The 23,843-nt window shown below is 47.3% G+C and overlaps 1 protein-coding gene across 1 annotated transcript; it reads right to left on the reverse strand.

Annotated features, from left to right (window-relative positions):
- Nucleotides 1–1,135: 1,135 nt before the first annotated feature.
- On the reverse strand, nt 1,136–22,155 carry LOC131213341 (teneurin-a). The gene is made up of 18 exons (XM_058207367.1): nt 22,013–22,155; nt 21,467–21,661; nt 20,388–20,494; nt 19,317–20,315; nt 19,047–19,241; nt 18,762–18,971; nt 18,483–18,668; nt 18,227–18,373; nt 17,834–18,041; nt 15,082–15,108; nt 10,058–10,177; nt 9,871–9,970; nt 9,727–9,794; nt 9,456–9,648; nt 7,983–9,370; nt 7,548–7,900; nt 3,660–6,508; nt 1,136–2,335 (listed from the first exon to the last, which is right to left on the reverse strand). The coding sequence occupies exons 1-18, from the start codon at nt 22,153–22,155 to the stop codon at nt 1,136–1,138; spliced, it is 8,688 nt and encodes a 2,895-aa protein (XP_058063350.1).
- Between the last annotated feature and the right edge of the window lie 1,688 nt (nt 22,156–23,843).

The raw sequence follows: 23,843 nt of genomic DNA on the forward strand, positions 1-23,843 counted from the left end.
TCCCCATCATCGGGAGCCAAAATTATCGATGTGGACATATCTTTTGAAAACACCCATGTGGCGGTGCACTTGGCGCAAGCATTATCGCAGCTAGCGCATGAGCAACATTCTAAAACTGAACTCTTTGCTGTTGCATTTCGATGGTATCGTAAAATCGATCGACGACGTATCCTTCACTTTGGAAGGTTTGGAATAAACAGGATTAGAGGTTTCGTTTTAAAAGCATCTCGACTAGTTAAATACCATCAACAACACCATACATTAATTGTTGTGTGATATCAGTCGGCTTTTGTGTTTTGTGTTGTGTAATTTTCTCCGCATAAAAATCATTAATACAAAGAATCGTACGTTACTTTAAAGGTACAAACCGAGAGATATATAAGTAAAGATAAAGAAAGACTGTTGGAATGAGTCGGCTAACACCACTCATTCCGATATAACATTCTTGATCGTTGGTCGAAATCTTTTCAGATCGACCCCTAGGTAACCCACACTGTGCACCTGTGTGCTGCAGGACACAGACAGTACGGTAAAAGAAAAGTTTTCGTCCAGAACTTCCAACAATTACAAAACGCCCTCTCCCCGATCGGGCTGATAAATTCTCTGTGTCCTGTGAAGTGTGATTTACCTTTGCCTGATGCCTGACGAGTATGTTTGGGGGCTTGTGCAAAAGGTGAAACTTACACCTGACAGCTGACCTGACACCTGAAACCGACCACAGAGATCGAGGCAGCCAAAGGACAGGGAACCGTATTGCAATCGCTCGAAGACCCATTGAGGGAACGCGCGTATGTGAATCGAAATGACGATCGAAGTGGGGCGAGGAGGCCGGTGGGGGTGCAGGGGTGGTGGCCAAAAAAGAGAGAGTGTATGGAGGGGGGGGGGGGCCGGGGGGATGGGCGACGACCAGCACCAACAGCAGCAGCGGACGGACTTCTCCCCCGATGGACGAAGACTGGTTGGATGTCACCTCTCCCTACCGTTACGTAACGCACGTTACGTGCGTTATTCGCGAGTCGCGGGTCGCCTACTACCACTACTACTACTACTTCTGCGCGCGCTGCAGCTCCCTAAACAATAACAACAAAAAAAAGCTTTGCTCGGTATGCCTACTGCTAGCCGCCCCTAGCAGCTCCTACGCTGTTTCTCTTCGTTTCCGTTTGCGCGATTGGTTCATCTTCTTCTTCGTGAACCGCACGTTGAACGGGTCCTCGAGCAGCTCCGGGTAGCGGTCAATGTCGTGCACGTACTCACCCTCGTACAGGTTCGCGTACCCGTTCTTGATGATTTCCTCGACCTCCTGCGCGGTCCACTCGTAGCTGGAGATCAGGCCACCGCGCAGAAGGTCCTTCTCCCGATGCCACGCCTTCCGGACTGCCTGGAGCTTCGCGTGGTGCATCAGCCGCTGGCGTTCCTTCTCCGCCGTCGTGCCGTACTTGAGGTTGATGACCGCGTTGGTCGTGTGGATTTTCACGTCCTGATGGTGGGCGGTTCCTTTCGGCCCACCGGGGCCACCACTGACACTGCCGCCACCACCACCGGGAGATCCGCTGCCGACACTGCCACCCGTGGACACCGAGTCGTGGAACGTGGTGTTCACCTGGCCCTGGAGCCGCTTCAGCTGCTGCCGGTCTTCGCTGGCACGCCACGAGTCTTCCTTCACGAAGAAGAACGCGTCCTGCAGCGAGTTGTGGACGACGAACGTGAACGGCAGGAGGCGGGTGCGGTTGAACACGGACGTGTAGACGTCGCGGTAGATCGGGTTCGCGGCCGGCACGCTCGACACGATCGCGTACCCGTCCGGGTCGGCGCTCCGCGACACGATGATCCCGTGGCCGAACGGTGGCTCGGACCCGGACCCAAAGCGGAACGGGCCGATCGCGAGCGGGTCGGACTTCAGGCTCGACACGAAGCCGGCCGGCAGCTGGAGCAGGTCGTTCAGCGAGCGCACGCTCCGCTCGAGCACGTGCGCCATGAAGCCGGACCCGATGCTGATGGCCGAGGCCCGCTCCTGGTGCGGCCGGCGCAGCACGTTCGGCGCGGCGAGCGCACTCTCCAGCCAGTCGCGCTGCCGGTAGAACCGGTCGCCGAGCGACGCCTGCGGGATCATGTTCTCCACGTCGTAGCCCATCAGCCGCATCCACTCGAAGTGGTCCCGCGGCCGGTCCCGCAGCTGCTGGGCGGGGTTGATCGGGTCGTTGCCGTTGTACCGGTACAGGTGCAGCTTCGTCGGCTTGCTGATGCGCTGGTCCACGTGCTCCCAGTTCGGTGTCATCCACTGGCCGATCAGTGGGTCGTACACCTTCCCGTCCGGCATGTGCACCAGTGACGTCACCTGGGAAAGGGAATCGGGGCGAAAGCGATGATCAGGCGCGGGTTTTAAAGGTCAAAAACCCGGATCCCGGATGGCTCTACTAGCTACTAGCTACTAGCTACTAGCTACTAGCGCTCTCTCTCTCTCTCTCTCTACAGTCCCACTTAGCATCGGGGGGATATTGTTGTATGTCTGGCTAGCAGCGCCTCTGGTGGTCGAATTTCAAATGTTTTGATACGTCAACACGTCTCAAGTCAACATTCGACTTTCCGGTGACGTCACTGAATGCAAGCGTCGCCCAGCCTGAGTTGCCCCGCCGATTGGGCAAGACAGAAATTTCGGAAACTCTTCTCTCAAAGTATCCCCCAATAGTAATAGTACCTTCATTTTTGCCAGGTTCCACAAGTTAATCCGCAGCCCCTAAGCCCCTTCTAACACATCGTTCAAAAAGTCCCGGGACTAACATAGAGATGGCGCTAATAATGCAATTTATATACCAAAGTTTCAGAAGTACCAACCTTCAGATGAGGTGTGTCAAAATTTGATGTAATTCGAAACATAATCAAGAGAGCTATAGTGGTGACGCTACGAGAAAACGAGTTTCGTGTGTTGATAAAACATTGTTTTCTAATGGGAAAAAACACTGTTCAAGCTCAGCAATGGCTTGAAAAACGTTATCCGGACTCTACTCCGTCGAAAATAACCATTCATCGGTGGTATGCAGACTTGAAAAAAGGTGGTGTTGATACAATTGATGTGGAACTTTCGGTTCGGCCAAATGAGGCAAGTCCCGAAGTCCAAGTAAGTCCCGAAAACACCCAAGCCAGTATTGAAAATCGTGATGGGTAACTAAGATGGTGAACATATCAACTGGTAGTGCATTTACTATTTTGCACCAAAAATTGGCTATCAAAAAGGTTTGCTCGATCGAATGGAACAAACGATCACCAATCAAAACGATGACCAACGAATTAGGCTTCCAACTGCCTTCTCAACCTCCGTGCTCGCCGGATCTTGCCACCAGCGACTACTGGCTCTTTACAGATCTCAAAAAGATGCTCCGGGAAAAAAGATATGGCTCGAATGAGGTGGTGATCGCTACTACTGAGGATCATTTTGAGTCGGAGCATGGCATTGAAAAGTTAGAGAAGCGTTGGAATGATTGTATAGCACTTGAAGAAGATTATCTTGATGAATGATAAAGAATTTTGCCGATAAAATGATGTTTTCATAGTTAGTCCCGGGTTAGTTTTGGAACGGTGTGTTATTTTGTTCCCGATTCTAAGTGGAGTGCTAAGTGGAACGACCAAATTCTCTCAGGTCTACTCGTTCCTCGTTAGCCTACCTGATCGAGGATGCCCCCGCAGAAGTCGATCGGCATGTAGAGGTACGGGTTCGAGTCGTACACGATGTGGCCGTACGGGGAGCGCATGATCTCGCGGATCCCCTCGCCGTACTGGTTGAAGATCATGACCGGCGTGCCGCACTGGTCGGTGGCGATGTAGTACCGGTACCGGTACACCTGCGCGTACACGAGCGACCCACGGTCGTCGTACGTCAGCGACATCAGCTTCCCGTCGCGCGGCGAGTAGATGTGGCTGATCTCGCTCCGCCGCCGCTGGTTGGTGTAGAAAAACTGCGTCACGTTGCCAAAGTTGTCCTTGCGCGTGATCAGCCGGCTGAGGTGGTCGTAGAAGTACCGGATATCGAACCGGCCGCGCTTCGTCGCCCGCACCAGCAGCCCCTTGGCGTTGTAGTGGAAGCGCTCCTCGCGCGCATTCTGCGCCACCAGGCCCCGCGGCTCGTACTTGTACTGACCCTCGCCAAACTTGACGATCCGATCGAGCCCGTTGTACTCCATCGGGATGGTGTTGCCGCGGTACGTCAGCGACAGCATGTTCCCGTTGTCGTCGTACCGGAAACCCCACGGTTCCTGCGCCTCCACCCCGACCAGCTGCCCGTCGCAGTCCCACGTGAAGTTTTTCACGTTCGTGTACGTGTTCACGCCGACGTTGCGCGTGTAGGTGCGGGTCTGCACGATCCGCCCGTGCAGATCGTGGCCAAACTCCATCCGGAACACCTCCATCCGGTGGATGGTGAGCGTGAGTTGCGTCACCAGAAACCGCCCGTTGACCGTGCGCATGAACGTCCCGGTTCGGTCGCTCACCGTCGTCGCGTTCGTCTGCCGATCGCCCCGTGCCGTCACCTCGAACGGTCCGATCGCCGTCAGCCGCCCGGTCCGCTCGTCGTACCCGTACACCTGGGCCGGCAAATTCTGGCCCCCGATGCGGCCCCCGATCGCCGCCAGCCGGAAGTGGTCGTCGTACTCGTAGTTAAACTTCACGTTCGACAGCCCACTGCGGGCCGAGAAATCGATCCGCTCCTCGACCAGCAGCCCACCGCCGACGCAGTCAAAGTCCCACCGGAACTCCAGGTCCCGCTCGGTGTGGATGATGGCCATCGGCAGCTCGCAGGATGCGCCGGCCGCCGCCCCACTCTGGTAGAGGAACTCGTCGCGCCCGTCCCCGTGCACGATCTCGGCGATCCGATCCTCGTCGTCGTACCGGTACACGATCCGGGCCCCGTCACCCGGGAACACCGTCTGCAGGAGGGCCCCGCTGTGCGCGTAGTGCTGCAGGTAGGAGCGCGAGCTGCCGGGCGGGTTGTACGCGAACCGCAGGAACCCGATCGAGGGCTGCAGGCTGAAGCTGTGCCGGGTGCCGCTCGGGAGCACGATCTCGCGCAAGCCCCCGTTCCGGTCGTACGTGAGCTTGAACTTGCGCTGGCTGCCGAGCGAAATCATCTCCAGCAGGTTGCCGTCGTTGTAGTCGTACGACACGATCCCATCCTGGGCGCTCGTCACCTCCGCCAGCCGGCCCTGCCGGTCGTAGTTGTAGCGCAGCTCGGACGGGCCCCACTGCCAGCCTTCGACGCGGTTGAACCGATCGTACGTGATGTTGAGCGAGTGGTACTCGTCGCCGGCCCCCGGATAGAACCCGGTCGGCAGCCCGGACGGGTCGTACGCCACGCTCAGGATGATCTCGTTGTCCCGGTCGCGCAGCGTTTCCCGTTGCCCCACCGGATCGTACTCGATGCGCAGTTTCTTCCCGTCGTTCACCAGGATGTCTCTGCAGAGCATCCGTTCCGCTGCCGCCGCCGCCGCCGCCGCCGCTCCCCGGAGGATGCTTCCGCCGGCCACGGATGGTGTGGCTGGTCCCGCACCCAGTGTCGTCGTCGTCGCGGCCGCCCCCGCCGCCGACGCTTTGCAGCCGGCCGACGAGAGTTCGTAGCTGGAGCGCAGATCGTTGACGGGGCGCTCGCCCAGCTGCAGGGACTGGTGGGACCACATGGGCAGCATTTCCGCCTCGATCGGTAGGTAGCGCTCGAGCCACGGGTGCGTCACGATGGCGGACGCTTCGAGCCGGATCGAGGGGGGCAACACGAGCGACACCGTCTGGTTGATGGCCCCAATCTTCCCCGTCGTGAGCTTGTCACCGCGCGTGATCGCCACCGCCTGGATGTTGCCCGTGATGGCGTACTCCGTCGGTTTCGCTGGCCCCCGGGCCCCGAACGCCGACTGGATGCTACCCTGGACGGAGACGAGCAGGTCGAGGTCCTGCTTGGTCGCGGTCGCCGCCATCGAAGTGGCCGACGCCGAGCGCTCGGCGCCGTCGACGAGGGTTCGCACGTGCACGATCTCGCCGCTCGGGGCGATCACCTTCACGCAGCGCCCGAAGTCGTCGTACTGGTAGATGAAACTTTCCTGCCCCTCGGTCCGGCTGATCAGCAGCCCACTGTTCGATTCGTAGTCGAGCAGGACCTCCACCTTGCGGCCCTGGCCGCCGCCCGGGGACCGGGCGCTCACCTTCGTCAGGAGCCCGCTGGCCGAGATGCGGAGCTCCGTCTTGTAGTCCTGCCCGTTCTCGATCGAGCTGACCACGTTGCTGTAGTCGCGCAGGAACTGTATCTTGTTGCCGGAGCTGTCCGTCACCGTCGACAGCTTGCCGAAGCTGGTGTTTTTCGAGTAGAGGAACGAGTAGCGCGACTTGCCGGTCGACAGGTCGCGCGTGGCCACGTGCTGCCCGTACCGGTTGAACACGTACAGCTCGTTCAGCGGCGTGTACGGCAGCTGGAACTCGCCGTTCGCGTCGTGCTGCGGCAGGTAGTGCTCGAGCGCGTAGATCCGGAGCGAGCCTGCGAATGGAAAAGAAGAATAACATTCTCAACATGATCCTTCAATTTATACCGGAGGCACACCAACGAAGCTTGTCCGAAAAATTTGCCCTCCAAAAAAGTTCTAATCAATAGATGCAATCATTCCATCCCAGCCGACACAGTTCGAGAGCTAGTTATCTGAAGCGTTTGAAGCTGAATAGTTGTAAGATGTTGTTAAGTTGTTAGGTAAGCAAAAGAAATGACCCAATGTCATGTGGCATATGAACACATATAAGCTAACAAGATTTAAATCGAAACATTTTAATTTCATCATTTTGAGACCTTGGACTTGTCAAGTAGCTGAAATCCCGATGGGGAATATCACTGTACTTTCACATGTAATTAGGCCTTTTTTTGTCTATAAAGAACCAATTTTACCACCGGCAAGTTAGCCGAATTTCTTGAATGTGGCCAACTCAACGGTCAGCCGTGTACTAAAAGTATTCGAAGAACGTTTGACGACAGTCAAAATACCTGGATCAGGTCGAAATCAGAACCAAAAAATATTTCGAACAAATATCTCGTATCCGGTAGGCTATCTGTTCCTGTGATTTAAAAAGTGGCATTTACATAGCCGACCGGTGCCATCAACCAGGAAATGTATGCCCGAGAGATGCCTAGATAAGCGTCTTTTGCCTTTCGTAAAAAAGTCGTATTATGGGTTCATAGAAATTGCACCCAAACCGAAAGGCACAGCAACAGGTATCTTAGCTCCGGAAAGTTTGAGTAATGTGTGAAAAACAAAGTGTATATCTTCAATCCCTTGAGACGATGAATGCTGATGAGGTTCTGAAAGCAAATTTAGGGCAATTCACTTGACGTGATGTCGTTTTTGTTTGATGGTTCATATTCAAACTATCAACTGAACGCTGAGAAGGGCACGGGGAAGCGCATCGTTCACAAAACACTCTACTGTTTCTCCGTTAGTAAGATGGCAAAGCCCTCCTGTAAACTAACCGATGAAGCACACTGGTCAAATGGTGATTGATTTAAGGTGGTGAACCAAGCATAGTCTTACCTTGATCGGCCACGTTAATCACGCCATCCTGTGCGACCGCAATGGCCGAGATCGATTGAAAGCGAACGTTGGATGAGAGGACCGTCTCACCGCTCGGTAACGTATTGCTGCCGGAACCGAATCCGCTATCACCGCTGTAGTCCTTCCGGCCGCCGGTAACGTTCGCGATCTGGCACACGCAGAATGCCCCGGAATGGCCGGCTCCCTCGCCGACTGCCGTACTCCGCTGCTGCTCAAGGAGCGCGCTAGCCACGGCGCTTTGGTTCGAGGAGCTCGAGCTACTGCCGCCGGTACCGTTGGACGCCTTGCGCCGATAGCTTACCATTTTGTTGCCGGAACAATCGCACTCCTGGCTGCTGGAAAGTGGAGGAGAAGAACCCCAAGGAACCATGAGAACTTTGTCGTCGTCGTCGTGGTCGTCGTCACAACACATACCTTCCGTGGTCGACTTTGCCGGCGAACTGCTTCATGAACCCGGTGGACGATTCGATCACCTTGATCGTGTTGATGCGCTTCGAGTTGGTGTCCGCCACGTACAGGTCCCCGTTCGGTCCGAAGGCCATCGCCAGCACGGACCCGAGGGGTTCCTCGGCCGGTGCGGACCGGTTCACGCTCTGCGCGTGGTCCTCGTTGCAGTGTAGCGGGATCCCGGCGATCACCTTCACCTTCATGTCGGACGTCAGCTTCAGCACGAGCCGATCGTCGACGAAGTAGAGCGACCCATCGAGCGGGCTGAGCGCCAGGGCGGTGGGCCACTGCAGCTGCACCTGCATTGCGCGGGCCGCGCCCCGGCACGGCACCGGGCTCCAGCGGTTCTGGTGTCCGTGGTGCCCGATCAGCGTGTGGATGGTACCCTTCGGATCGACCGCCCGAATGTTGGTCCCGTCGGCGATGTACATCGTCCGGTCGGCCGCTATCGCCAGCCCCTTCGGGTGCGACAGGCGCGCTTCGATCGCGGCGCCCCCATCGCCACAGTTCTGCTCGTCGCCCGGGATGCAGCGCTGGCCACTGCCCACGATCACGTCGTAGTTCGAGGACGGATCGTCCACGTTCTCCAGGGACACAATCTTCAGTATCTTGTGCCGCTCCGGATCCGAGATGTACAGCTGGCCGTCGGCCGGCGACACCGATAGGTAGTACTGGTACGAAACCCTCGTCGTATCGAGCTGCAGGATCGTGAACACGCTGCCGTTCGTCGTCACCCGTCGAATCAGATTGAAGTCTCCGACGTACAGGCTACCGTCCGGCCCGGACGCTAGGGCCACCGGTGTCAGCAGCTGCCCGTTCTTCGACAGCCCGTTGCAGTGGTCGCGACACATCAACGTGCGCTGCTGGCCATCGCCGAGAACGCCCCGGACGATGCGTGGAAACTCGCGCAAATGGATCGTCGCCCCGTCGCCCTTCTGCAGGATGCCCTCGTGGAAGTTGTAGTGGTGGTGGATATCGAGACCCCAGCCACCGATGTCCGAGATGTCGACGTCGAAGCCCTGCAGCTTGACGGTGCGCGTTTCCCACACGATCCCGCGGCACGTCGCGTGCTCGTAGCCGATCGAGATGCGCGCGATCGCGATCCCGTACACCTTCTGCTTGTACACGTTGCGCTTGTTCCACGCGAAAATGTGCCGCAGGTTCGGGTCCGCCTCGTACGTCTTCACGTGCAGCGAGCCCTCGATCTGGACGCCCACGTGCACGTGCGTCAGCGTCTCCGGGATGCGGTCGTGCGTGAGCTGCATGCGCACGATCGCCCGGTACCCGGACGCTTGGGACGATTTGTACAGCAGATTGATCTCGGATCCGGGGATCTTCAGTGACTCTTGTACCACCTGGTGTGGGGCGGGCGGGCAAACAAAACGCGGAACGTTAGTTAGGATGCTGCCGGTTGCGGGTTGCGAGCCGAGCGAGACTTACTTGGGTTTCGGCGAAAATGAAATTTTTCCCCGGCATCGAGCCGACCCCGTTCGGCATCCACGTGCTGGTCAGCTGCGGGTTCAGCAGCTCATGATCGTGCTCCAGGCACACGGCCACCGGCGATGGGTTGTCCTCCAGGAAGCGGTACTGCGAGCTGCTGAGAAAACTGTACGCCGGGTTCGATGGTACGGATCTGCACAAGATTCGGTAAGGAAATCGTCAATATCAAGGGGGGATTTATTTAGCCCGTTAGGGTTGAATGGGGACTTACATGAACGAAATATCGTCGTGATCGTCGTTATCGTTGATCTGCATCTGCACAGGCGGCAACACGACGATCTGTGCGAAGAGAAAAATATAGAAATCGCAACGGCGTTTCCGAAATCCGCTCTCCCAAGGCGAACACCAAGCTTACCTGATTCCACGGTACAAACACGGTTCGCGTCAACGGACGAAATGGTGATCGTTGGAACTGCAACGTGACCGCTCCACCACCATTAACCAGTACATCAAACCTACGTTTGCGCAAGAAAAAAAATAAATCAGGACAATCCAGGACACGTCGGGGCCCAGGATGAGACCCACCGAACTACCGTACTTACCAACCGCCCTGTCGGGTCAGGGTGAATCCGAAGCGCGAGTCCCGATCGACCGAAACGCGGATTCCTATAATGCCAAGCCCCTGCTGGGTGACTACCTGGCCACGCATCACCGACACCCGACTACACGGCGAGGCGAACCATAAAACATAATGCCGTGTTCCGACCGACGGCGACGACGACGACGATGAGACGAAAAAAACGGAGGAGAACATATCGTCAATGTAGCGGGGGGCGTTTGTATCGGGAAATGGTTGGAAACACAACGAAATGTAAGAAAAAATTAAAAAAACATTCATCACAGAATGAGGAAAAGTATAATGTTTTATAAAAAGGGAATAAAGAGAAACAAATTATTCTAGGTACAAATGAGTGTCAAAAGTAAAACATTTAGGATGAACGATATTGGATACTTTCTTTGGCTGGAAAAATGCTGTTATATTGAAAAAAATATTAGTGTTAGTTGTAAAGGTATAATCAACATAAATCATATCATGAGCTTGAGCCCTCGCCTGCTGACATTCGCATCCTACATTTTTTTAACCGTACCGTGTTACCAACGCAAGGAATCAAATGTCAAAGAGAAACCAAACAAATGGTATTGGTAAAGTACAATGCAAAACAAAACTAGACTGTAGTATATCGGAAATGTAATAGTTTTTTTTTAGTTGATTCGTAGTGTAAAGAGGGGCGCGTATCAACGTTCCTCTTGTTTTTTTGTATTACAAAAAGAGCAGGAAACGGACGCTTCAAGAAATTATGAAAATAGAATGAAACAGCCAAACAATAAGAGTTAATTCATACAGCAAGAAAAATGTTTATATACAGTGTATACCTTTGCAATCTGAAAACCGAAAACGCAACCCAAACGAAAGGAGGAAGTGTAATGGTACGTATAATATTAGTCAGAAACCAGCAACAATCGAATGGTGAAATTTTTGAAAAAAACGTTGCCTTGCTTTTTATTTTTGGGGGGCCTCAAGGAGCTAGAGTGAGTAGGCTGCTGTGTTGCGCCGTATATATTTAGAAAGAAGTTGCCTTGTTGTGTTTATCTTTACTCAAAACAGATTGGAAAATGATTGAACGAACGTTGACCATATTTGTTTCGCGTTTGTTGTATACTGTCAAGAATAAATGGTTCATTGTTATCTGCTTACTGAAATGCACATAAAAAAACTAAGAATTAAGATGCTTCAAAGCTAGCTGAACGTGGCGGTTATAAGGCATGACGGGCCCTTCGAAAGATTGTACATTACATATCGTTCCCGTCACTTCGCATACACCATCCATGTCTCGTTCGTCCGATTTATCAACATAAATTTGGTTTGATCTAGGAGGTGAATGGACACCCCACTATCGGACGGGCAGAGAACTCTATGTGTAATAGCAAGCCATAATCGGATGAAAACATAATAACCGAAACATAACATAATGTAAGCTACCCGTTTATCACACGAAGAACGCAAAGAGAGTAACGGATGATGAATAATAGTATTGTCATATAACATTCGAGAGTACTGCATGGAAAATGCTAGTCTGTTCCGGCGCATATAAGTTTTTCCGCGATGCTTTGAATTATAATGAGCGCAAAGCAACGAATCTCAGCGTTCAGTATCGTTTAGCAACCCCATGTGTGGATGATTCGTTATCAAAACTAATAGTAATGCGCATTGTATGCATTCATTCATAAAATACAATTTGACAAAACGTGCTGCTATCGTTTCTTCACGGGTAGCGCGGACACCTAACCAATCATAGGGCATAATCTATTTATACAATAACCTTTTAGCAAGGTTCAACTGTCCACTTGTGATTTAGTATTTTATCAACATATGCAATGTCATGGGCTTCGAAAAAGATTACAATACTGAGCTTAAAAACATCCTGACATCCTTCTTGATAAACCTACTTAAACCAATTAATTAATGGTGAAACTGAAGACTATGCGCGCGTAACAAGTTAAAGATGCCTTGCCTATTAAAATCACTTTTTGAAATCGGTCCCTCATGGTTAAATATAACAATTATATGAAAGGTTTAAAAGTTGTTTTTCAATTCAAAAATGTATTGCTGCGTTGCAATACATTGAAACCAGTATTATCTGTTTTGTTTTTACCTTTATAGACCACGTACAGAATAACATACTAGAGACTGACTGGGAGCCAAAATGGCAAAAAAGAGGAATGTTTTTTGAGCATTCTTGTCAACTATTTTATTTGAAAGATAGTTGTACGACTTTCAAACTTTGAACTAACAGTGCTTCCGGGGGGTTAGTGCGAATGAAGACATTGTCTGACGATCCCGTTACCCTTTAAGTTGTGTAGATTTTTGATGATCATCACTAATCGAAATGCTCGATTGATAATTGATCAATAAAGAAACAAACAAAAAATACATCTGAAGGGATGATTACTCACGCACTTTTGCCGCCCAAGTGTTAGATAGGGGGAAAAGTAACTTTTTCATATTTTCATAAGCCGGTGGGTGGGACAATGGGACAACAGTGCTTTCGATGTATCTAATAGAAGTCATTAGTGTTTCAATCAAAACTAACATTTGACTAGCGATGAATTTCACTACACGGATAGCCCACATCCCGTGCGACTCATGATTGATGTTCACGTGTGGGTTTTTCAACGACTTCTAGATGATCGAATAAACCACATATAAACGGTGGTGAACCGGCAAAAATTTAACATTTGAAAGCCTATTTTAATTAAACATTTGATCTTTCCGGGTCAGACTTTACGAAAGAGTACAATGCGTCAAAACGAACACCTTTTAAGTGATTCATTTCATTCTGTTCTTAATGCGATTAAGACTGTGTATGCGTGAAAAAAAGTAATTTTCACATACGGAAAAGCACTGTTGACCATTCACTATGTGTAGTGAAAAATGTTGTGTTTTTCATTGTAAAATGGTCCCCTATTCTGTGATTCTCAATTTTATTTGAGTGCAAACGTACAGCGACAATACAAAAAATCCACAAATAAAATCTAAACTGTATATGTTCAATTCAGTGTTGAAGATTATCCAATTGTGTTCACAAATTAGACAGTTTCTGTAACATGACAGAATTAATTTTGACTGTACTATTTGCACTGCAAAACATCACATTTGGATTTCAATAACACGAACATATTTGTCCAGCAGGATAAATGGTTACTACAATAGTAACGAAATAATGTGCATACAATATAAAAATTGGGTGCATCGATAAGACGGATATTGATTTCGATTGATGGGCGATGAACGTTGTCATATATGTATGGGTGTATATATATGTGTGGGTGTGTGTAAAAATAATAGTAATGACCACAGAATAAACTCTTAACAATTTCCAATATTAGCAAAACCGTACAATCTTGGTATCTTAACATACTCGAAGGGCCTGTCCAACACACCACCACCACTACGCTGTCGCACAAGTTGCCTCTACTCCCAGTTTTCTTATGCATTCCACACTTTTTCAGTTATGCGTATTTATTTGCATCGCTAATTCTTCTTGTTCACCGAAAGCTAATAACAATACGATATTGAAATGTTCCAAAATTTCGCAGTACATGTAGGGTATATACATAGAAACATATGATAGACGTAGACAAGTATGAGGAACAGGATCGGGAAGTGGGAGAGAATTTCGGGATAACATTTAAGGATGCGGAAGGAATAATTGGAGAAACCTGTGGTTTATTTCACTTGTTATGGATTGTAGTAAGAAAATAACACGTAACCAGGATGTCGCTGACTCGTTTGCTTTTTTTCTGTTTCACCTATTCTCCTTTCATCTTGAACATAAAATGATAGTTCTCAATGGAAAGCAGGAATATGGTATGGTTGTAAAAGAAAACCATACCAAGGATCATAAACACAACAATTGTTTAAATGAATTAAAACAAATTAATATGCAGCGTAAATGAAACATCAACATTTTTTGTTTTTGTTTTTTGAATCATTAGCAGTTACTTCGTGAAATTTCATAGATAGCAAATTGAATATAATGCGGGTTGAAAACTATAAACTCAAACGGAAGGAACTACGATTATAAAACCGAAAAAAGACAATTCCTCAGAATCCAACAAAACGAAACGCAAAACATATTTGACGACATAATGTAAGTAATTGAGCAAAAAACGGAAAAGCCAAAGGATAACTGTAGCACAGGACACTTTGTTTTTTGACGCAGTTATACCAACACTAATCTTTTTCCGGCTTCAGTTTCATATGTATTATATCAGCGTTTATTTGAGTAATATTTCTACCATTGCATTCTCATTTCAGAATCATGTCAATCACATGGACAGTATACGTATAGCTAAAACAAAGAAACATTGACTTAGGACAGCACAAAACCAAAAACAAATAACACCATAACGAAAACCAAATCGAGACACACAATATTGGGCAACAGTTGACGGAAACGTTGAGTGATGATATTACAGATAAACGAAATCATAGAAAGAGATGATCAGGGTTTCACAGATATTCACACGATTTGTAGAAACAGAGGTAGTAGCATATGATTTCGGGGACGGTGCTGATAAAGTATAACCGAAGTGCAATATGAAATTATTTAAAGGGTTTCGAGAGTTTTGCGTTCGTGTACATGATGAAATCAAGAATGCATGATTCGGCACTGACAGGCCAAAAGAAAATGATTAAAGTAAAAGAAAACTAAATTGTATGGAAGATTTGTTCTAGACTCGGTATGAAGTTTGCAAAATGAAGAAAGATTTGTAGAATAATGCAAAAAAGGTAAGAAACGTTATCAGATAAATATGCATGTTGCATATGATGTATGTATATTAATTACCACGTATAAATTATTATTAATACACATACCCATACGCAATGTACTTAATGAAGGGTTGAAGTGAAAACCATGACAAAAATGACCAAAATCATGAAACTGTGTTGATCAAATTGATTAAAACTTTCACATACGATAACAAAAAAGCATGAAATGAAAATAATAACATAATAACAGCAACTAGACGAACAGCAGCAACAGCGGCTTGCAAGACTTACCACGGTGTGAACGAGTTCCAGAACTCACTTTGACAAAAATAAATGACAGTTTTTGCGCGTTAATAATAAACAAATAACGAGATTCGACGTTTGACAATGTGGGTGATATTGGGAATAGAAAAAAAGGAGAACGAAGTTCATGGATTAGTTCGTTACACACTATAGGGTTCACTTACTGAAAAGATTCGACTTTTCATTCGATAAGTTTTCTCAACAAGTATCATTATCATTTCTTATGTTTCGGTCGGCTAGGTTGCGATTTTTTAATTTTTTCGCTTAGGACAATTATCGAAAAAAATTATTTTATTAGTTTAACGTGAAGCATTTAAATTGTTGGGTTTTTTTAAAAAAATGGACGAAGTTGCTAACAATACTGTAGATTTTTTTCTTCAAGGAACGGACCGAGCCGTATTTATAACAATACTATCGCTGTGATCATTGATCACAAATCATCTTCTAAAATGTACAAATGAACTCCTTTTTTATTTGATCTGTTATGCAACGTTCAAAGAAGGTTTCGACAAAAAAATAGACGCCGCCGCACAGTTACAAAACTTTGTAGCCAAAAATCATCAATGAGCTTAATATGCTCAATTCAGCGAGCACATAGCAATATTTGACTGAAAATGTCAACAAAAGGACAGCTCGTCGTGGCTAAGAAATATTTTTGAGGAGAGAAGGATCGAGAAGGTTTCATAAACTAAATGTCTCAGGGAGAGGGATAGTTGTGACGTACGGTGTTTGCCTCGTTATGGAAGGCTAATCATATCAGTCTTATGTTTCCAAAAACTTCCTCTTGATTGTTTCTACTTGGATTTGAATAATTTGTTTACCTATAATTCAATAGTAACGAAATAGATGAACAAACAATAAAAAAGAAAACGCCACAATAAATGTTAACAACACATAACACAATACATTAGACAGACACAACTCGTTCATTCATCACGCATTCACACACATCAAGGTTCTGCCAATCACACAATAAATGGTTACCAGTGCCTTATTTCGTAACATGTTTTCCATCGAGTTCCGTTCTGTATACTGTGCCTGTGATATCGAACTTGGTACCATATGCAAGTCGCTAGTTAGTTAGGCATGTATGTAAAAATAAGGGATAGCTAATCACCTTTGCTACTTAAAGCTAATATCTGCGCTATACCGTTGCAACATTGTTCCAGCTTTATGTATATATAGGCATATTAAGTACCATCCATTACCATTATAAAGCTCGCCAAACAGGAGCGTGAAAGCGCCCATTTGCACACACTTTTTATCGAATAAAAAAGTATAGGCGCTTAATCTAATGTAGGATAAAATACAACAGTATAATAAATTAATCCCTTCAAACGAATACTCGTGATCAAAATCTGCATTGAAGTCATAATCAATGTTGTGCATCATCTTATCTATCATCATTCAGCATATATGAGAAATTTTCGTTGAAAAATATAGATTATCTTGAAAACAAATAAATCAATCAAACAAATAAAATTAGGTAACCCAAAATACCAAGCGTTGTAATGTACTCAAAGTAAAGCTATTGAAACTCAAATGACCAAAACCGATAATTTTTTTGTGGTCTGAACAGCAGCATTAGTTATGTTGTCTTGGAAAAAAAAATATAACTATGCACACGTTGTTAATATCTTGGCAGAAAGAAATTGAACAAACTATAGCTTTTCTGAATTACAGTAATCAATAAAAGCCATAAAATTGATTGGAAAAAATCAACAAACTGATTCAAGTACAAAATAGAAAACTCAAAACTATCCTAAATGTTGCTTAAACAAATTTACATATTTGTTCGGTTTTGTTATACAGTGTATATTCTCAATTTTTTTTTATAATTATTTGGGGGTATAGGAACACGAATGAACAATCAAGAAGGGTTAAAAAGACACACACAAGGTAGAGAGGTTGACGAACAACATTAGACGAAACACAATCTTCGAAGTCCGTTGGAACGATTTGATCTTTGCAGCCAATTGATCGCAATGCATACTGAAGCCCAGCTTTTCACCAAGCCCCAATGCAAATCATCGTGAATTAACCGTTGCGTTGGGGGACCGCAACCTTAGCAAGAAAAACCAAATTTTTCCAACGTGCCGACGAAGGGGAGTTTGAGGGAAAATTGTTTGTTTTTTTTTATTGGACTCGCTTGTGGACTTTGGAACAGTAGGGATGCATCAAACACAACAGTGTAAATTCATTACATGGCTTTTTTTTGTTTTGATTACGGACATTAATGTTTGGCCTGAGATAGGCATTTTTGTGGACAACTGTAGCGGTTTCGCATATGATGAAATGGATTTGTGTGTTCATTTTTTGAATGCTTTACTTTGCATGAATAACATTAGAGAGAGAATATTTGTATCACCATCACATATGTTCACATGTCTCGACCGACGATGTGACTCTTTACCCCTTGCAATTGAAATCGAAACGCGATACGGAGCGCCTCAAGACACTCGAGCGTGGTGTATCAATGGACATGGACAGAGCAAACGTGTACTCCGTAGGTAACGTTGCAGTGAAGACGGTTGACGGTCCGTCCGTCCGATAAGTCAAACATCGGTGAACGGAAATTACCGATCACATTCCGTTAGCGAAAGTGTTAGCGATACAAACTCCCTAAGCCGTGTGTCATCCGGTTTTCGGTTGACCGTTTTGCCATCCCAGGGTGTCTTTCTGATTTTCAAACTAATTACTAGAAGTGTTAGCGTGAAAGAAATAAGACTGTAACACTCACCTTTCACTGTACTCATCCATATGCGCGTACGACTGCACGGAGTTTTCCTCGATAAGAAACTTGACGCGCTGATAGAACGAGGCCGTTACCGATGGTGGCTGCTTACGGAGCAGAACTTCAACGGGATCGTTCGAAGCGAGACACATGATGTGCTCGGCGCAGCTCGAATGCACGCAGCACTCACTATCCGAGCAGTCGGTCATGCCGTCTGGAAGGGATAAAGAGGACGTATGCAATATACTGCGGACCCGACGGAGATATTCACACTGTTCACTACGCTCTTGTGAGGCTTAGAAATTATGTATCATTACGAAGGACAGTGACAATCAGTACGCGCGATACACGAAAATTCGAATACAGTTTCTCTGGGGCATTAGATTACTACTGGTTTACCGTTGTCGTTGTCAATGTTATCTTTGCAACTCATTTCCAGCGCCATCGAGCAATCGCTACCGGCCCAGCCTTCGATGCAGATACACTGGTACTCGCCATCCTCCAGGGCGCACTGGCCATGTCTCGAACATCCATTAACGCAGCCAGCTAGGGAAAAGAGGGGCAACAGAACGTAATGTAAGCATGCGCGTTTCAAGCTTAACCAGCAACGAGCAACAAAGTTCGTATGACTAGTGTGCCAAGGCACAACACCCACGCAGTGTGCAATGTCGTCCGTTCCATCCCTGTGAGCAAACGCACGTTCCGTTCTTGCATTGACCGTGCTCGGCGCAGCGCGGATCGCACATCAATTGATCGCATAAGCTTCCCGTCCACCCGTCGTCGCACCGACATCGCCCGTTCTCGCATATTCCGTTGGTACCACAATCGAGACTGCAAACCGCTGTGAAAAAAAACGCGAGCATTCAAAAATTAGTCAGGTTAGGTCGGTCAGTCAGTTAGCGCTTCCGGCATTCGTGCCCCGTCAGCACCATACCTTGCGAACAGTCTATTCCCGTCCAGTGGCGATCACAGATACACGAACCAGTATCCAAATCGTACGTGCCATGGTCCGAACATCCTGGAAGACACTGGTAAACTTGCTGGTCCACTATGCTACAGTCATCACCCTGCCAGCCGGCCTTACAGAAGCACTGTCCGGACACGCAGGCACCGTGCCCCGAGCAGGACGGATCGATACAATCTTCTGCAATTTTGGGAAAATCCAAAAATCATTATTGATGCCTATAAACCCCGAGATCACGTTGCCGCGTAAACGTACGTTGCTCGCAGAAAAGTCCCTTCCAGCCGCGTTCACAGTGGCAGTCGCCTTCGATGCACCGGCCATGATTCGAACAGGTTGGCATTTCACACTCCGACACAGGAATATCGCACTCCGAGCCCTTCCAGCCGTCCTCGCAGTGGCAAACGCCACCACCGTAGTGCCCGTGGGCCGAGCATAAAACCGGACAAACACCTGACGAGGATAGGATTGAATGCATTACAAATTTGCTCAAAAAAATCGCACACCAACCATAGCTCTGCTACTTACTGATGGAGCAATCGTTCCCTTGGTAGCCATCGATGCAGTCACACTTGCCCAAATAGCACGACCCGCGCCCCGAACAGTCACTCGGGCACGCCGTATGTATGCCTTCCGCCTCTCCCACCACCAGCGAGACGGTGTGCGGAAGGACCTCGTCGTTGTAGACGGACAAATACCAGCGGCCAATGTCGAGGTACTGCAAGATGGTGACGTTCACCGTCATCGCTTCCATGTCAATTTTGCGCAACGAGGACGGAGCCGCTCCACCGGCCGCACCACCGTCAGTCGATCGTTTGGATATTATGTGCCGCTCCACTTCATCGAGCTGCAGGTCGTCGAAGACAAATCGATTGCGCCGGATCGTCTCGAAGGTGGACGAGTTCTCGTCATCCATGCCGTAGCCGTCATCCACCAGCATGCCGGCGGGAAAGAAATCGTGCGGTGAACTGCGCTTTCGCCGCAGCTTGTGGTCGATTCGGCCGCCACGAATAAACTCAACAAAATCGTACTGCGTTACGGTCGGACCGACGTTGCGGCGGCCGTAGATGGCAAAGTTGGCACCCCAAGGAAGCGTAAAGTTAAACTGGACAAACGCCGGATGTTTGTTGCGGAACTCGACGTTCCAGAACTGAAACGGTGCAATCGTCGACGAGTGCACCTCGTTGAACCCTCGCAGTTCGATGATCGAGGGCCACTTCTGTTGCGCGACGGATGTGAAAATTTGTGTCGTTTGTTGCTGCTGCTGCAGTATATCCTTGAAGGACGAGAGCGCAATCGAGGCAGTGCCACCGCCACCGAGGCCACCGTTCGTGGAGAAACTGTTATGGTCCAGTGTACTAGTGAGCGGCGATTCTTCCGTCGGATTTTGAGTCGATACCCCGGACAGCAGACCGTAGTTGGTGGAGTCTATCGATGTCCCCGACTGGTCGACGGGAGCGCCCGTTTTCACGTCCTGAACCAGTATGCAGTTGGCCGAATCGAGATTCGATTTCATGGAACTCGTTGCTGCAAGCAGGTGAAAGTTAAAGCAAACGTTAAAAAGACTGAGGCCGCTTGGCAACACCAGTGATACGTTACCTGCGAAGTATGTTAACATCCCTGATAAAACAATTGTGACTAAGATTAAGGCAATGCTAAAACATTTCCAAGAACAACGATGCTGACAGCTTTTGTCGATCCGAAACCTACAGGAAAATAAAAAATAAAAAATTATTAACACACTACATTCAAACCTAACAAATCACATTGCACTAAGCATAATTTTGCAAGTAGCTATGCACCAATAAACTAATGAGTTACAATCTAGCTCGGTAGATGACTATTAGGTTAAAAAAAGACAAGTACGAACGAAATTTATGGAAACGTTTGGGAAAATAAGGGGGCCCAATGGTGGAGCAAGAATATGAATTGATATCAAACACTTCTTCGTAAATTCTATACTCCGCCCGTAGTTGAACGTGCGTAATGAAAAGAACGTTCGCTGGAGTTACCACCCTGTTCACTGATGAAGTACGAAAAAACAATTAAAACGAATCAAAAAACAATCGCTAAAAAAGCGTTTGACAGTTAACATTCAAATAATATCAAACAAGGCAAATCAAGTAAATGTGTACATTATTCCGCAACTGTTCGTACACTATTAATCGCTGTATTTTAGTAACGTTGTTTTTCTCGCGATTCTGCCGAATTCCGTCTCCCTTGTAAATTCTACTGCGACTGTTTGCAATACACACCTGCTATCGACAGTTAACGTTTTTTTTTATTTAAACTCGATACACCGTGGCATGTGTTCGACGTATTTGATCGATGAAATGTATTTGATGATCGATGTATTTGATCGACGTGTGGTGTTTTTTCGGACCCATTTTAGTTTTTAAACACAAAAGGAAAGTGAAAGCAAATAAGAAAAATGCTAGAGTTACAGAAAGGTACAATCATTCTACAAGCATGAATTATGATAAGCGGAACATAAAAAGCAAGATCATAATTAATAGAGCGTAAGAAGGAAACGGTCATCCTGCGTTGAATGAATATTTAACAGGAAGTACATTCGTAAGATGAGCAAAAATTATAAGCAAAATCAACACGACAGTAAAGCGACAGCCCAACAGTCCAGAGTCAATCACTCCGATGATCTGCCACTGCAGGAAAATTACCTTGAAGGTGAGTAAGGTGAATAGTGTGGCGCGTGCACAGTTCCCGCCGTTCGGAGGGGAAAGACAGGCATTACCAAAGATGAAGATCCTCCAAGGCGGGATCCGGTACTGATGTGAGTATTTGTCATAGATTGCGTCAATTGTGGATGCGATTGTTGCTGCGATTGATGCTGTTGCTGTTGTGATGATTGTAGTCTAGCAAATAGGACACGATTAATAAAACCATATCTCGCCATAGTTCCACAGTGAAAAAGATGGATACGTATCAAACCAAGGGGGGGTTCGGGGGGCAAAGCATGCTTGGTTTCGTTGGGAGTGTTGAAAGCAGAATTGAAAATCAACGACGATCGTCAACAAAACACCCATTCGCAAACCACATCATAGAATGTGGTTTACCTTCGAAGCAACAGTAAAATTTCAATATTTCAACACACGAGCCTTGGGTCGTTCTTACGGTCATTAACGTTTTGTTGTTCGGGAGTTAGCTTCTTCAAGGTTTAAATTACATAACAGTGTGTGGTATATTATCCGTATCCACAATCTTACCTGTTCGTATTCGTTTCCGCCGCAAACGGTTCCGCATAAATATTCCGGGCCGGTGGTACTCTCCTTGGCAACGGTGGAGGCGCCTGACTGTACCCATCCATTATTGTGTCACAGTCGTTATACTTCATCGATTTCATCGTCATCTTTAAATACTGGTGAAGGAGGACGCCCGGGCCTTCAATCTAGCTCGACGCCGGTTCGGATCGAGATAGTACTCGATTCTCATAAACTACATTAATAATGCATCCGACGTACCATTAATTATCATGCGGACTCTCAGTTGGTTCTTATAGATGAAATAATGATCATTAATTATGATACTAAGCACAGTACATCCATTATGAGAAGCTGCTGTTGGCAGGACTTCAACGTTTTACGCACAATCAGTCTCCTTGTACTGGCACAATATTATGACAATTTCGGCTTTTACTTTTATGCGCCGGATGCTAGTAATTTTTTATCTTAGAAGATATCTTATTAGTCGAGTGGGCCATATTTATATGCTGCTTCTAGTAGCCTCTGAGTATTTGCTGTACCTCGGGTTCGGTAACCAAAGCCACACGATTGCGTTGCACCACGGGGACGAATCGCAAGCTTCACGTGCGCGGAAGCCATCCAAATGGTTACATTTTGTTTGTGGCAAATCATTTCGTAATGGCGAACATTCAATTTTTGATTTTATTATACATTTGTGGGTCGATCTAAAAATAACAGAAACGAGAATTTGCATTAGATCAAAAGTGGGCATTTCGGTAGAAATACATGGCAGTTGAAGTTGCAACAATATTGCACACAGCCATAATACCGACGATGAAAAAAGATTCTAACGTTGCAGAAGATTTCGCTAGATTTTCGCAGTCGAATATATTGTTCCGTTTCATAATGGCCTTATCCTGGACCTTCAATTTCAATTGATACTTTTCATCAAAATTCAAATGTCACAAAACCACCAACGACATGCGCATATGTATAAATGTGTTTAAATTTGAGACCCATGGAAAATAAAAGCATCAGCATCGCTTTCACACATTCTCCGTGCAGTAGATTTCGACGCGTAAAACGCACAGCGCGGGCAGAAAATGTCTGAAATAAAAAAATAATCGAAGGAAAAAGAAACGCTAACCGAAAACCACGCACTGAAAACCACGCACCGAAAAAGCCGAAAATTCTAACCTCTTTCAAAGCGGGTGCGTTCGAGTGCTTAGAAGTGCTGTGTATGTGTATGTGTGTGTGTGTTCCAAAAAGGAGATGAAAGAATGCCCTTAGCATTTCTATACCTGCGCCAGCCCAATTCCTGAGAGGAAGGAGATGCGGATTCAAAAGTGAGGAGAACCTCAAATAGAATAAGATGAGATGTCTGTGTGAGAAGAAGCACCGAACAGAGTCAAACGAAGTCGTAACATACGACGCAAGAGCAGACAGGTTTGTTCATGTTTTCTGCTCTGGAATCGGAAACAGCTAACCCTCTCTAACCGGCCCGCGTCCTCACGAGAGCATACTTTTGCACCCTTCCAACACCGACAACCGATACAGAGTAACCGAATGGCCAATCTGTGGTGCACTTCCAGAAATTCAATCCGAAATATATAGTAATACAGCAACGGCTTCAGATCAATTTGAGAAATGATTTAATTTTTCGAGCCAGGTTTGCCATAAGTGCATGAATCTGCGGCTCTCCTGTTTTACTCTTCTCTCTTTTTGACGAACTCTCGCGCATAACCTGCAAGGACTTGCCAACCGAGTACTTTCCTAATTCCATCTGGTGTACGGGGCAATATTTTATCGATTTTCCCCCGTCACCAATTGGAAACTGATAAAATGTTGGCCCACA

Source organism: Anopheles bellator, chromosome X (genome assembly GCF_943735745.2).
Source record: "Anopheles bellator chromosome X, idAnoBellAS_SP24_06.2, whole genome shotgun sequence".
Classification (NCBI taxonomy): domain Eukaryota; kingdom Metazoa; phylum Arthropoda; class Insecta; order Diptera; family Culicidae; genus Anopheles; species Anopheles bellator.

Bases quoted from the DNA above. Each gene is read 5' to 3' on its own strand.
- LOC131213341 (XM_058207367.1), bottom strand. From the start codon at position 22,155: ATGACGATGAAATCGATGAAGTATAACGACTGTGACACAATAATGGAT. The intron at 18,669-18,761 runs GTATGGTGCTGA...TTTTTTTCACAG, and splicing joins GGGAATAGACTGTTCGCAAG to CGGTTTGCAGTCTCGATTGT. The intron at 9,795-9,870 runs GTAAGCTTGGTG...CTCTTCGCACAG, and splicing joins TGTTTGTACCGTGGAATCAG to ATCGTCGTGTTGCCGCCTGT.